The following is a 14,307-nucleotide window of genomic DNA, read 5'->3' on the forward strand; positions in this document are numbered from 1 at the left end:
GACGCGAGTTGCCATGTAAACACAGCACTCCTGACCATGGTGAGAAATGATGCTATAAAAGTGGAGTAAATGACGTCTTTTCAAGTCAATTTTGCATGCCGCGGCTTCAGGGCACTTCGATTATGACGGACGAGCCGTTCTGACGTTTTTGAAATTTATTAGCAGAGTTTTATCACATTTTCAAAATGTGGGTTCCATGCACTTCAAGTGTAGCTGTTACTCCAGCTAGCTGTTATCCTCTGATACCCCGATCGAATTTTGTGGATTAAGAAACTACACTGGACTTCTTGTCGGCATGAGGGTCAATAAGTATTGTCTGTGTTTTCATTCTAAAGTGGCCATTTGCTTTAAGTACAGAACTTGAGTAAATGTGTAACTAAATATATTTTTATACCTTTTGAGTCGTAACCTCACCCAGTCTAGAAGAAGAACCAGAAGAATTACTTTATTGATAATTAATAATCCCATTTACACTTTACATCTGACCACGTCCAGCTGTGATGTCAAGTGTGGTCAGTTTGAAATACTTCTACCTTTCGATCTAAAGAGGTAAGTGCACCAGTTCTTTTCCTCTGCACAAGGTCCTCCTGTGGTTTTGGTTTTAAATCTTGTGGTGACTTGATGGCACCATCACACACACTCTGTCCACACAGAGATATGTTGTGCCGTGGGAGGAGACTGAAGCTCCAGATTGGGAGGCTTAACTTGTGATGGTTAAATAAATCCCAGCTGTTATTCTGTGTTTACTCCAAACCTGAAGAAGGAAGCTGTGAGATCTGCATCGGCCATCAATCTTCTTGTACAGTGAGTGTTTGAAATTAAAGCTGGGGGATGAAATTAAGAATTTCAATGGACTTTGAATTAATATTTAGGCCTTTGTGCAGAGATTCCTGAATGTTTGAAGCTGTTTTTTAATGTTTGTCTTTACATATAAATGTTTACTCTGATACTGTAAAGGAGTTCAACTCAACTCAGTTTTTCTTAAAAAAGTACAGGATCACAAATAACAGACTTGCCTGAGAGAACTTTACAATCTGTAGAGTGTACGGCATCTTATCCTAACTCCAACTTAAAAGTGGAGAGTTAACATAAGGACACAGTGGAGGAAGTTAATGAGTGATCAACCATACTGTGTGGTTATTATTTAATAAGCAAGGTGATACAGTTATACATTAGCAGATGTGGTTAATGCATACCAGTGCTGTGTACAGACATTTTTGGGGCAGGTGCTCAAGCAGAAACAAAGGGGCATAATTATTCTCTCATAATTATTAATCAAAAAAAGTTACATACAGTAACCCATTTTGCTTGGGGGTGGGGTTAAACCAAATTACTGCAAGGTATTAAATCATAAGATCATAGGATCGTAGGATCAAATCCTGAGTGAACAATGTCTTTCGTTGTTTATTCATTAAATCTTGAAGCTATTGCCCAACTGCCGTATGCCCTGTCGATTCTGTGTCTGTTTCTGCTCACACCGGGCAGTTGGTGAACCGGACTAAGAGAGTTTGACAGACATGGTGTGATTTTACACCAGACCAGTTTACTTGGTGTTAAGCTTAATGGTGGGTCATTGCCTAAATTAGACTGGCTGTATGAGATGTTTTAATAGTTAAATCTCATAACAGTTACAAACAATACCAAGGCTTAAGGCAAACACTATTGTTACCTGGCTGTCCATGAAGACAGGTCATGGGGGGACAAGGATGCTGCTCTGCAGGGTGCTCTATTTAAGTGCGTTAACTGTGGTGACTGATCAGGGACGTTGATGAGGGAGGAGCAGGGGCTCTTGCGGTCTGGCTGAATTAAAACTCAAATGTGTTTGTCAGGCATTACAACACACTTTTAATGGAGAATTGATGCTATGAGCCAAATTTAAAAACATTAGGAAAGACATGTCTTGCAAAAAAGGGGCACTTATCCAGACAGAGGGCTAAAGGGCAGGTGCTTGATCACCACCTGGGGTCTATCTGTGCACGTGCTGGCCTTTGGGAACCATTCATATAGTCTGGTCAGTTCATACATCTGTCCAAAAAAACATTTTACCCTCACTCCTAACTCCTTCACTTGGGGCAGCAGGTGACTCTCGATTTATGTTTGTGCTCAGTTCAAGATGGACGTGAAACAGCATTGTGTGAGACTGTCAGTAAAGCCATCCAGAGGACTCGTGGATGAGAAGTTCACCATCTTGGTCCAGAATGTCTTTCCTGGTTCCTACCTTACCATCCACGCCCTCCACCAGAGTGAGGAAGGACACAGCTGGGAGGCGTTCGCTCACTACACCGCTAACGCCACTGGGACTGTGAACGGTATATAGTTCAATATCTAGTCTTGGAAAAAAAACAGATTATTGAATTAATTGATTGAGAGTTGATGAAAAAACTTTTTGAAATGTTTGTGCAGTAGCTTTGTCGGCATTAAAAAAAAGCAATTTATAAGTGTTCCAAGAATGGTTATTTACAGACTTCTTTGTTTGAAATTTAAAAATTAAAAAATTAAAATTATGTAGCATAAAATGTCGATCTGAATTGTGAACCTGAACCTGAATCACCAAATCCATTAACTACAAAAAGTTTGGAGGAAGATGATCAATTTTGTAATTTAACATGTCGAGAAAAGTAAAATAGATTCAAACTGGTCATTTGAGTTTAAAGAAATCAAATAGTTGTTTATAGCTATTTGTTTACTTTACAGTATCAGAGGATCCCAGCCTGGGCGGGACATATTCTGGGGTTGAACCCATGGGTCTACTGTGGAGCCTCAGACCAGTTCCAGGCAACAATCCTGGGCTCAGGTAGGCCAACAAGGGTAGAGCTGTTCAGATGATACCAGTCATCAGTATCAGAATCAACTCTCTCCCATCATCCCTCAGGCTGAGGAAGATGAACGTCCAGACTCCCATGGAGGTCACAATCTTGGTGTACGAAGGTCACCAGACTGAAGGCTTCACAGACCAGGTGCCGCTGGCCGGTGTGGTGGTGGAGCGTTGGTACATGGTGCCCGGCGTCCGCAGGATCCCCGTTACAGAGGATGGACTCACTGCGACCCTCTTCTTGCCCCCAGGTAGGACCAGAGGAGAGCCTGGAGGGAGGTGTCCTGTGGGTGACATCGGCTCTTAAAGAGTCTATACAGCCATGTCTTCATGGGTTTTAACTATGGAAAATGAGGCAAATGTATGCATCTAATGAGTTATTACAGTTTCTTATGACAATTAATTATTTTACACCACTTAAATTAGTTCATGTAAACTGAACACACACTCCTCTGCTGAGCGTCTGCAGCGGTTATAGCCTAACCTAAGATTGTAATTAAGACAAAACTTTTTCTGCTACATGCAGATCAAGAACTTTGAATATAAAAACGACTCACTGAAATTGGTTGAGGTATATAAATGTTAATTTGCTTTTTAATCCATCCCTGTTTAATTGCACTTGTTCACAGGCAAGTTTTGACCTCTCTAATATGGTGGAGAAATTGATGTACGATCAAGCAGCCAATGAGGCATCTATGTTTCTGTATCTAAGCCTGTATGTACCGACCTCTACTTGACACAAGTAACTGCTACATCATGCTGCTCCAGTGTGTGATTTTAGACAGCATGCTGACATCACGCAATTAAAAAAAGGCGTGATGGGCGTGACTTGTAACGCAACTGACTGTCCCTGTTATATGACAGCTGATCTCGTCCTTTGCTGGGAGGGTGAGGAGCTCCAAGACCTCATTGTCTCGCCAGTTTGCTGACATTTCTGGCTGCTGTCCTTCTTTTTTGAGTTAGCTGCTAACTGCTATCAGCTACTTTTTAAATCTCCTGGTGGTCGGTGGGTCGCACTTATAACATGTGGTCAAAACATCACACCCATGCCCCCCGTAATCCCATCCTGCTGGCTGTGCCGTTACTACCTCCAATGCTGGATTAAATAGAAAACAACTCAGTCCCGCCATTTCTTAATCGTACCTATATTACAGAATGGCGAGGCGGGGTAACGGTGTGGCATTCCCGCCTTGAGGAGGTACTGCCTCCAACCCACAATGTGTCAAAGCACTGTAATGATCTTAAAGAGCATGTCCTGCAGTGAGCGGGTCCTGGGATTAATGACTCTGTCTGTCATCAATCTGCAAACATGTTCCAAAAAGCTCCTTACACCCTGAAGGTTAGAGAGCAGAGCACGCACAAATCAGAATGTCAACTGAATCTTTTTGGTATTTCAATTACTCTGAAGGACCAGGACCTTTCCCCGGCGTCCTGGAGCTGTGGGGGGGTGGAGGGAAGTTGGTGGAGTACCGTGCAGCGCTGCTGGCCTCCCACGGCTTTGCATCCCTGGCCCTCGACTACCTGACACCTAAAATCACCATGGAAACAGGGAAGATGGTGGACAATGAGTACTTTGAGGTAAACCCAAGTCCAGTTCACTCGTCTTAGATTTTAGCTGCTAAATGTTCCACTTTCTTTCCCAGCTTGTTGCTAACCTCAAAACTGAGAGATATAAGTTTTGTTTTCACTCTGGAATGTCATAAAGTGAAAACAAATTAAAGTTGACTCCTATTAAAATATTTTGGTGTGTATTAACGAGTGTATTGACAGCTTCTTTAAGAAAATAATAATGGCTAAGTAGCTGTTGTCAACTGTAGCACATTGCAACACTTTCCCATTAGGATAGAGAACAAAAGAACATCTTAAAATCCTTGACGTTGATTTGGTTTAATAAAATGTTGTCAAGACCGGCCCCTGTCCTCGGAGCTATGTGAGATTGTTGTCACGATTCCAAAATTATGACTTTGACATGATACCTGCCGAAATATTTCAATCTCAATATTGAAAAGATACCACTGCAAAGACCTAAAATGTCAGCAATGGACGAATAGATGACAGAACACAGAATTTCAAGGTCCTTGTTCTTGTTATTTAGTTGAAAAACGAAAAGAAAATGTTTCACCCACAAAGCCAGGAACATAGCCTCTGATTGGTCAACAGACTCAACCCCAAGAAATCATGGACCGGATAGCTAATAACAACAATGACAGTTTTCAACATGGAACATGGATAAATAATCACAGAAGACATTCAGGTTTGGATTTATCATTATAGATTTATTTTAAAAAGATGCTGCCGTTTAAGGCTAGATTACAAAGCTTCTGAAAGGGACATGATTCCACCGGAGCAGCACAACAGTTAGCGTCTGGTCAAATAAAAGTAAGTCTCTCTCATGCAGCATTGAGGCATTGAATGTTAGTAGTGTTATGTCATGTATGACATCACTGACCCCAGAGTTAACTTCTGTAGTGTCCAGTATGTCAGATTCTTTTTCATCAGTGTGACAGATCCACTCAGCTCATGTGGAAAAGCTCTGCTTCAGTGATACAGTATGCAGTTTATTTTCAGATTATTTTTCATTTGCACGATTGGACTGCATGGAGCATTACACTTTCCCGTACACTAGTTTACTTGATCCAGGTCAACAAGCACTGCTCACACACACTGCCCTGCTGTTGCAGAGAGGCAAACTCTGAGAAATACGGCACTCAGGCTGCTCTCAGCCCTAGAGTGGTCTCCTCTGGTCTGAATCAGGGACTCATGTTGTTCCAAAGTTGTATAATTGCCTAGAGTTGGTTGGTGTTCTCACGGCAGCATTTACAAGCGGACCAGATCAAATGCCTTGTGTGAGAAAGCTGCTCTTGATTGGTCAGAATTTCCATGTGGGAAAAATCCAGGAAGTAAAGCAAACGTTGAAGAAGAGTACACTTGCAAGATAAATGTGACACTTTCTAATGTCACAATGGAGGGACAACTACGCAGGTTGATTTTAGCGCTGCTCATCGTGGACTATATTGCTGTCATTGTTCATTTTAGTCAAAGCATACAGTTTGAAAACGAGGCAAACGCGGCTCCAACTAGAAAACAATGTTTTGATGCATTGGATGTGCTGAATGTGCATATTAAGGCAGTACAGGAGGAGGTGCACATTAATAATCCTCCAGGACTGTAACATGCTCATGTTTAACCCAAACAATGTGTCATGTGACTGCAGTTGCTTCACATCCAGGTCGCAACACCTTCTCACCACAAACCAACCGCACCAGAGTTCCTTTGGAACCGGACTGAGACCACCTCTTCAAGAAGGTCTCGGTCCAGTTGTTTTGGTGCACACCTGAGTGTGATTGCTGTGTTCACACCTGCCCAAACACACTGCACTGAGGGGGCAAACCAACTTGAGTTCGATTGAACTGACGGACAGGGCAAGTGTGAAAGCAGCCTTAGTAAAACAATGCCATTGTTAAAGTACTGGTACTAATAAATTGAGGTACTGTAACCAGTTCAACAGCAGGGTATTTTGATGAGTAAATACACCCAAAATCAGTAAACCCATAAAAAACTTGTTTCGAGGAGGTGTGTCCAAAAACTAGAGGAAATGTCATTCACAGTTTTAGGCCACCACACCACAGTAAAGTATGTTTCTGACATGTTTCCCTGCTGCAGAGGGCGTACAGAGTTCTGGAGCAGCATCCTCAAGTCCTCAGTGATAGAATCGCCATTTTGGGTATTTCCTTCGGCGCCTGTGTCGTCTTCAAATTTGCTGTTTACTCCCAAGTTATGAAGGTAAGGAATATGTGACTAAATCAAAGCTTAAAGAAGCTCAATGTGGCTGTAATTAAAGTAAGTGTGGTTTTGAAGGAGATTAGAACTCAGACTAAATCTACACTGAGTCAAACACTGACCCTTGTTAGCTAACCATATTTTCTAAGCTTGGTGAGTGGTGAATATCTCCTCCAGTACATTGATTTTCATTGCCTTTGTCTCTGTAGAGATTCTTCCACTTTTCCACTTCAGTGGGCTGTTACTGGTGTAACTGGTAGTTCCTTTTTTCAGCAGTATTTCAGCTTAGTTCTTTTGCTGCTAAATTGTTTTCAAGCTTTTGAGCTTTAGAGACTGTTTTTTTTTTTTGTGCGTCTTTTTATGATGATTTGCAGCAGTCATTTCTGTATCTTGAAAGTGTGTGTGTGGTATTTCAGGTCAGGTGTGTGGTAGCTATTAGTGGAATTCATGAGCAGCCGTTGGACGGGACGATAGCGGACATCTTAGCTCACTATTACAAGTAAGTTGTTCTGTTGTCACTTACTTTGTCCATTATGTTACACACATAGACTCAACTAACAAATTGGTTTTTTTTTTATTCAGAATTTAATGGTTCAGATCTGGAGCTAAATGCATTGAACTGTGTGTAGATTTACGGCTAAAACTGTGTGAAATGGGGAGACAGAGAGAGTGGGGGGACGACATGCAGCAAAGGGATGCAAGCCGGAGTCAAACTCGCAACCACTGCAGCGAGGCATCACCTCTATATATGGGCGCCGGCACTATCCACTAAGCTACCGATGCCCCCAAAGCTGGAATTTTATGCCATTATTCTGCCTCACGTTCTGTATAAAAGGTACGACCACAGAATGGGGGGACTGAGTTGTTTTGCCTTTAAGCCGGCCATCGGAGGTAGTAACAGCTCCTCTCTGAGACATTCCTGGATCAAGCGTTGACTTTAGTGTCTGTCGATTTAGAAACGCTGCAAAAACTCGCTACAACGAGGCGAATGAGGTGATCTCCCGTGATCTGATGCTGCCCATCACCACAGACCCTGCATTCAAGGTGGATGTAAGTGATACATGTTTTCGGAACACCTCTCAAAATAACATCAATATTGCATTAGTAAAATAAATTTTGTGTTTTCTTTATGCTTGGTTTTGTATTGTCTGACAACAGAACAGTTAACGAGTGATTTGCAATACATTATCACCTGTGGAGTCACATGTATTGTAGATTTTGTCCATGAAGTATATGTGGATCAAATCACCTCTCTAGCTATGAAGCTGCAGCATGTGAAGAAATCTGAAAATCTGTTGTTTGTTTATGAAGATCCCCAGTAACTGTGATCCCCAGTAGAGGAAAGCAGTGGCTCTAAGCAGCTTCTGTGTGGGACACTATTCTCTTTACCGTTAATGAGTTTGGGTAAAGAAAAAATGAATATGTGTAATGAGTTTGTCCCACCACAGAAAACTGTGTTGTTAAACACCCAGCTAAATTTAAATGACTAAAATAATTCCAAGTGTATAAAACTTGGCTTCAGAATCACAAAAAAAAAGCAGGACACTCAGCTCTGAGACACCAGGGGCGTGTCAGCTAAAGGAGCTGAAACAGAGATTGAGCCGCTGCAAAGTGACAGACTCGTGTTACCAGCTAACCTTGTAGTACAAAGGTCACACACATCCCCAGTCGAAGTAACTAGTGCCATAACCACATTAAAACTGACTGACTAAATTAGTTGAAAGACTGAACTTTGAATTAAAAATTGTGGAAGCCCTCGAGGCTGGTCTCATCCTGTAAATCTGCAAAATGGTTTAGTCCCCTCCCGCACTAAATGCAGCCCGAGCCAAGTGAGTGACTGCTGGAGCACCAATGTACACATTTCTCCAAGAAAGGGACATTGGGGTTCACCAGTTGTCACCAGTTGTCCTTTGTCTCTGAGCAGGTGGGACGACTCCAGTGTCCTCTGTTGCTGGTTGTAGGTGAGGACGATCAGAACTGGCCGGCCTACGAGGCTGCAATGGACGTGAGTTTCCTGACATGACGACATCCTGTATTAATAAACCACCATAGTCCAGAAGTTTGAAGTCATGGTAGAAAGTGGGATGAGAGAAGTTTAGATGAAACTTAATAGGGCTGCCCCCAACTAAGAATTTTCCTAGTTGACCAACAGTTGTCATTTAGGACTATTAGTTGACTGGTCACCTGCATGTTTACGATATTAGTTTAATGATGTATTTTGGACGGGGCAACACAATAGTTTGAGTTGAAGGTGTGAGAAAGAATAGTATCAGTAACATTGTTAACACTGTGCTACATTACAGAGAAATACAAAACCGTACTAATGAACCTTCATTAATATAGGCCTATATTTTATCTCCAAGTGCACGTCACACACTGAGCGAGCCGCCTGTTAATGACGCTGTGGGCTAATGGGCATGTAGCTACTTCCATGTTTCACATGATATGTCATGCTTGAAGTCGACCAATGAACATGAGTTTACATATCACCTTGGGTTCGTCCTTCACCTTCTCAAAATGATCCCACACTTTGGACACTTATTATCCGCCCATGGTGTGATGGCAAGATAAAGTGGTGATTAAACTGATATTGATATTTTTAGGTGCGATTTGCTGCTGCCCCTCCACAGGAGTACATTGCTGCCGCTTCTCCAAACTGGAGGAGACCGACATCTACTTTATTTAATATAGTAACAATGGATAAGTACCCCAGACAACCCCACTTCAAAAGATCTGAACTGTCTCTTTAAGAAGGAATAGAACAAAGTAGGTTGTTTGGTGGTGTTTTCTATGTTTCGCCAACCACAGCATGTAGTTGATAAAACAGTTTCACCACAAAGTGCTTTGCTGTTTTGCTGATCTTGGATGCAAATGAGTATGAAAAGAAAATCCAACAATATTAATGAGTATGTGTTTTATTTTGAACTTTTTTCCCAGATGAAGGAGATGATGGAGCGGGCTGGGAACAGCCACCTGCTGACCATCCTGTCGTACCCGAACGCTGGTCACCTGATCGAGCCACCGTTCACGCCGCACTCCAGATCCAGCCTCTACAGAACGACTATCACAGGGAAGAAGAGTAAGTTCACATTTAAAATGGGAAGACATCAGCCTGATATTTGCAGACGGCAAGCCATAGAGCATTAAAGGGACAGTTCACTCCCAACATCAAACATGCATACATATCTTTCCTCTTACCTCTAGTGTTTTTTATCAGTCAACAGATTGTTTTAGTGTGAGCTGCCGAATGTTGCAGATATCAGCCGTAGATACAATGGAACTTGACAGCACTCGGCTTGTGGTGCTTAAAGAAAAAAAAATACAACTGTTGGGAATCAACATATATTTACCTCACACGATGGCACCAAATATGTTGGGGTCAACATATTAGGCTTCACACGGAGGTACCAAATATGTTGGGGGTTAGTGTTAGGGTTAGGGTTAGGGTTACCACCGTTTTAGAGCCACTACCAAAGATATCGCCACGTTTCTTTCACAGTGGTCATCTTGGGACCAAATCGCACAGTGTATACTGGGCTTTAAAGGAACATGGAGGCAGTGACTAGCCGCCTCCATGTTCCTTGATTAGCCTCCAGCCAGGAACCAGGACGCTGCAAGCACAAAACACAACACAGCAATAAGACAACGGACACCAGCCCTGGCAGAGGCCCTGGGGCTATAACACCACACCTGCCAACTGTATCACCGAGCAGATGTAAGTGTGCATCTACACATGTACGAGAAGCTCATGCTCGTGACAGTGTGAGATGTAAGCATGACTAGCTTCCACAGCTGAGGTGTAACTTAAAATGCAACGATGTCTTGGTAAAAACTACTGCTTTTCCTGCCGGACAAACAGTGACATGTCTCTAAAAAACACCCATGTATGGTGCCTTTAAAGCAACTATCCATCCATCCATCCATCCATCCATTTTCATCTGCTTATCCAGGGCCGGGTCGCGGGGGCAGCAGGCCGAGCAAAGCACCCCAGACATCCCTCTCCCCGGCAACGCTTTCCAGCTCCTCCTGGGGGACCCCAAGGCATTCCCAGGCCAGACGAGATATGTAATCCCTCCACTGTGTTCTGGGTCTACCCCGGGGCCTCCTACAAGCGGGACGTGTCCGGGACGCCTCCAGTGGGAGGCGCCCAGGAGGCATCCTAGTCAGATTCCTGAACCACCTCAACTGACCCCTTTCGACACGAAGGAGCAGCAGCTCCTCACCCTATCTCTAAGGCTGAGTCCAGCCACCCCACAGAGGAAACTCATTTCCACCGCTTGTATCCGTGATCTCATTCTTTCAGTCACTACCCAGAGCTCATGACCATAGGTGAGGGTTGGGACGTAGATGGACCAGTAAATCGAAAGCTTCGCCTTCTGGCTCAGCTCCCTCTTCACCACAGCGGACCGGTGCAGCGCCCACATCACTGCAGAAGCCACACCGACCCACTGATCCATCTCACGCTTTATTCTACCCTCCCTCGTGAACAAGACCTCGAGATATTTGAACCCCCTCACTTGAGGCAATAACTCTCTTCCAACCCAGAGAGAGCAATCCACTGTTTCCCGGCAGAGAACCATGGCCTCAGACTTGGAGGTGCTGACTCTAATCCCAGCAGCTTCACACTCGGCTGCAAAACACCCCAGTGCATGCTGGAGGTCACACTGTGATGAAGCCAACAGAACCACATCATCTGCGAAAATTCTGAGGTCCCCACACTGGACCCCTTCCTCCTGATAAGAGACTACATGGAGCCGTTGCCCTGTGGGCCCACCACCAGCAGGGATAGAAAGTGCATTGTGTGCCGGGCGCCAGGCAGGGCCCCTCGCGTGCTGATCCCTGGAGTTGCGGACTGGCTTTAAAGCAACTAGAAAAACAAAAATGACTCGCGATGTTTTGTTGTTTGTTGGTCTTAAACAGTGGTCTGCAACTTGGCCGGTGTCCACCTCCGGATGAAAGTCAGCTCATATACTTAAAAACGTTGATTCGATAAGTATGATACGTGCTAATGTAACGTATCCGTAATTTGCAGAAACAACATTTTCTTCTGGCGACTGGGCTGCAGTGGAAAGTATCTGGGACTGTCCCCGTCACAGTAGGCACTTCTTACCTGTCACATATGCCATCTTCTCAGCTCACTCAGTAGTTTTCCCCTCTCCTCCACTTCCACTTTCCTGGAACTTCACGTTGTTGTGCTGTCAGTCGTAGAGGCCGAGGTGTTTCAGACTGAAGGTTTGAGAACATGTTTTTTGCAGTGGAAAGAGTTTTTGTACGACTACCTGCAGCAACAATGTTATCATCTTTCCACCTGACAGAATCACAGTCATAGGATTATTTCCAGCCACTAAGGTAAGCATTTCCATCTTCCAAACTTTGCTTTGTGACGTGCGTGCGCAGAGCGACGATTACAAAAATGAGTCCGCTGATGTGATTGTTGTATTTCAGGTAAGTAGTGATGTGATAGCATTGTAACAAGTTGTTTGGTTTTGGAGTAACTGTAATATTATTGTTGAAATTTTATCAGTAGTTAGTTACACTATTCGTTACTGGAAAAATATTATTACTGTAACGCATTACTGACCAACACTGCTGTCCACTGAGCATTAACTGACTCTGTCTGTCTCTTGTTGTGATTGCAGTAATAATTCTGTGGGGTGGAGAGATGGTGGCGCACTCTCGTGCTCAGGAAGACGCCTGGAGGAAGATGCTGGCCTTCCTGAGGGAGAATCTGCTCGGGGGCATAAAACCTGCTGTGACCTCATTATCACACCTGTAACACCAAGTCACACTGAACCATCACTACCAGAACATTTATGAAATATACAGTGATGGAATGATGTAAGCTGGGTCAGTCAGTTTAATTAAAGTCATGCTGATGGTTTAACATTAATGAGTTACAGATTCTGACCTTCAGAAGGTTTTAATCCATCATAATCACATATACAGTCATTTGTATCCCTGCTCTTCAGTTTGTGATTTCCCTCCTTCGAGCAGACTTTGGTTTCATTTGTCAACATCAAAGTTGTGATCTTGTAATGTCCTGCCGAGAGCAGAGAAAGTTTTAAGATCAGTTTCAACCACGAACAACAAAGATTCTGATTGAACTCTGCAGCCAGCTGTCAGACCTGAGAGGCCCTGTTCTTTAAAATAACTTCTCACATTAACTTTAATGTAGCAGTGGATCAAACACGATGTTGGTGTGTCCAAAACAAAAACTCTCAAACTGACCTTTAGGCTCCTCCTCCACTCGCTGAAAGGATGCAGCAGTGAGTAGGGTTGGGTACCGAAAGTCGGTGCCTATATGGAACCGGTACCTATCCAACCAATACCTACCGGACCGAAAGAAAACGCACATTACGGTGCCTCCTCTCGGTGCTTTTTTTTTAATGCTATGTCTCCCTCTATTGGACGTTACATGTAACAGAATCATTCATTCGTTCATTTGTTGAGTGTATATTATTATTGAAAGGCATGCGAAGCACCGTTGGGCGTCACTTCTGTTTACGTTAAACTATGTTATCGAACACAAACGATACCCAACCCTAGCAGTGAGTCAGTGTGGTCACTGCGGATCAAATAATACAGCCTGTTGAGAATGAAGCTCTTCCATGTATTTCATTAATAAACAATAGATCCTTTAGAATACACCAACAAAAATACTACAAATATATAAAGAATGCCTTAAATACACAAAAGACATGAGAGAAATTTATCAATTTTTAAGCTGGTGGACACAAAGTGAAGCAGTTTGTTTTCTTATGATGGTTCTGATTGTTTTAATGTCATAAATGTAGGAGGGACACCCCTTCTGAACTCTACCAAAACCTAAAGTAAAGGAACAGGGGTGAGGTGGGTCACTCTGAGGTCAAATGTTTATTGCTTTGGTCGTTTCACCTCATTCCTAAGGAACTCTTTCACCGTCATCCTGGTGTCAAGGGTGGTAAAGGTATCAATTGGAAATACTCCAGATTTAAGTTTTGATTAACATCCTGGAAAAATCCAGGGTTGTTGACAACACTGCCAGACCCAGGGTCATTAACTATGCGTTTAAGTTCACCACATCCTCCCCTTTTGTCACATCCATGGGAACGGCCCAGCTATACCCCGGATCCCACACGGGTGAAGATAAGAAAACCAGATGTGGGGGTCATGAATTCAGTATGCATTCCTGAGCAGAGACTAATTTCTCTTGGAACCAACTTGAAATGTCTCTTAAAAGTAAAACTATACATTTTATCCATCTTCTGACATTGTAACTGTGCATAATCCTTGTTTGTTAGTTGAATGATTTTTTTTCTCATGTGTTTAATCCCTCATTCAACATGGAGTCATACTGCCATCTTGTGACGATAGTTAAGAAGGGTTCCCGTAATTAATATGTGCTTTCTCATTTAGTATGTTGATGCAATTGCAGACTAGTTTGTAGTGTTTGTGCACGAAACATTTATACTTGTGTTCCGCTGATATATGCATTATAATAATCATATTAAATTTAATTTGATGTTGAGAGCCGATTTTGACCATAATGGGAAGAGTATGTGTCAATCGCGTGCAACATGTTAAAGTATTTAATCTCACAAAATTAAGTTTCATTAAAGCTCATTAAGTTTCCTCCGAAATAAAGTAATGTCTAAACTATGAGACCCGCCTTGCCTCGAACACGACACCTCATGCTGGTTTGATAAAACTCTTGAGCTCTGCACATCTCAACCTTT

General features: G+C 43.0%; 1 protein-coding gene across 1 annotated transcript; it reads left to right on the forward strand.

The window, feature by feature from the left end:
* Positions 1-311: 311 nt before the first annotated feature.
* Positions 312-14,194, forward strand: LOC125887025 (peroxisomal succinyl-coenzyme A thioesterase-like). The gene is made up of 11 exons (XM_049573504.1): positions 312-804; positions 2,108-2,309; positions 2,695-2,794; positions 2,873-3,063; positions 4,221-4,390; positions 6,476-6,595; positions 7,009-7,091; positions 7,549-7,642; positions 8,517-8,597; positions 9,530-9,671; positions 12,232-14,194. Exons 2-11 carry the CDS (start codon positions 2,114-2,116, stop codon positions 12,366-12,368), a joined length of 1,314 nt encoding a protein of 437 aa, XP_049429461.1. The 5' UTR covers positions 312-804; positions 2,108-2,113; the 3' UTR covers positions 12,369-14,194.
* Positions 14,195-14,307: the final 113 nt, after the last annotated feature.

The sequence above is a fragment of the Epinephelus fuscoguttatus genome, linkage group LG4 (assembly GCF_011397635.1).
Source record: "Epinephelus fuscoguttatus linkage group LG4, E.fuscoguttatus.final_Chr_v1".
In the NCBI taxonomy this organism is placed as follows: domain Eukaryota; kingdom Metazoa; phylum Chordata; class Actinopteri; order Perciformes; family Serranidae; genus Epinephelus; species Epinephelus fuscoguttatus.

Bases quoted from the DNA above. Each gene is read 5' to 3' on its own strand.
- LOC125887025 (XM_049573504.1), top strand. From the start codon at position 2,114: ATGGACGTGAAACAGCATTGTGTGAGACTGTCAGTAAAGCCATCCAGA. The intron at 4,391-6,475 runs GTAAACCCAAGT...TCCCTGCTGCAG, and splicing joins TGGACAATGAGTACTTTGAG to AGGGCGTACAGAGTTCTGGA. The intron at 7,643-8,516 runs GTAAGTGATACA...GTCTCTGAGCAG, and splicing joins ACCCTGCATTCAAGGTGGAT to GTGGGACGACTCCAGTGTCC.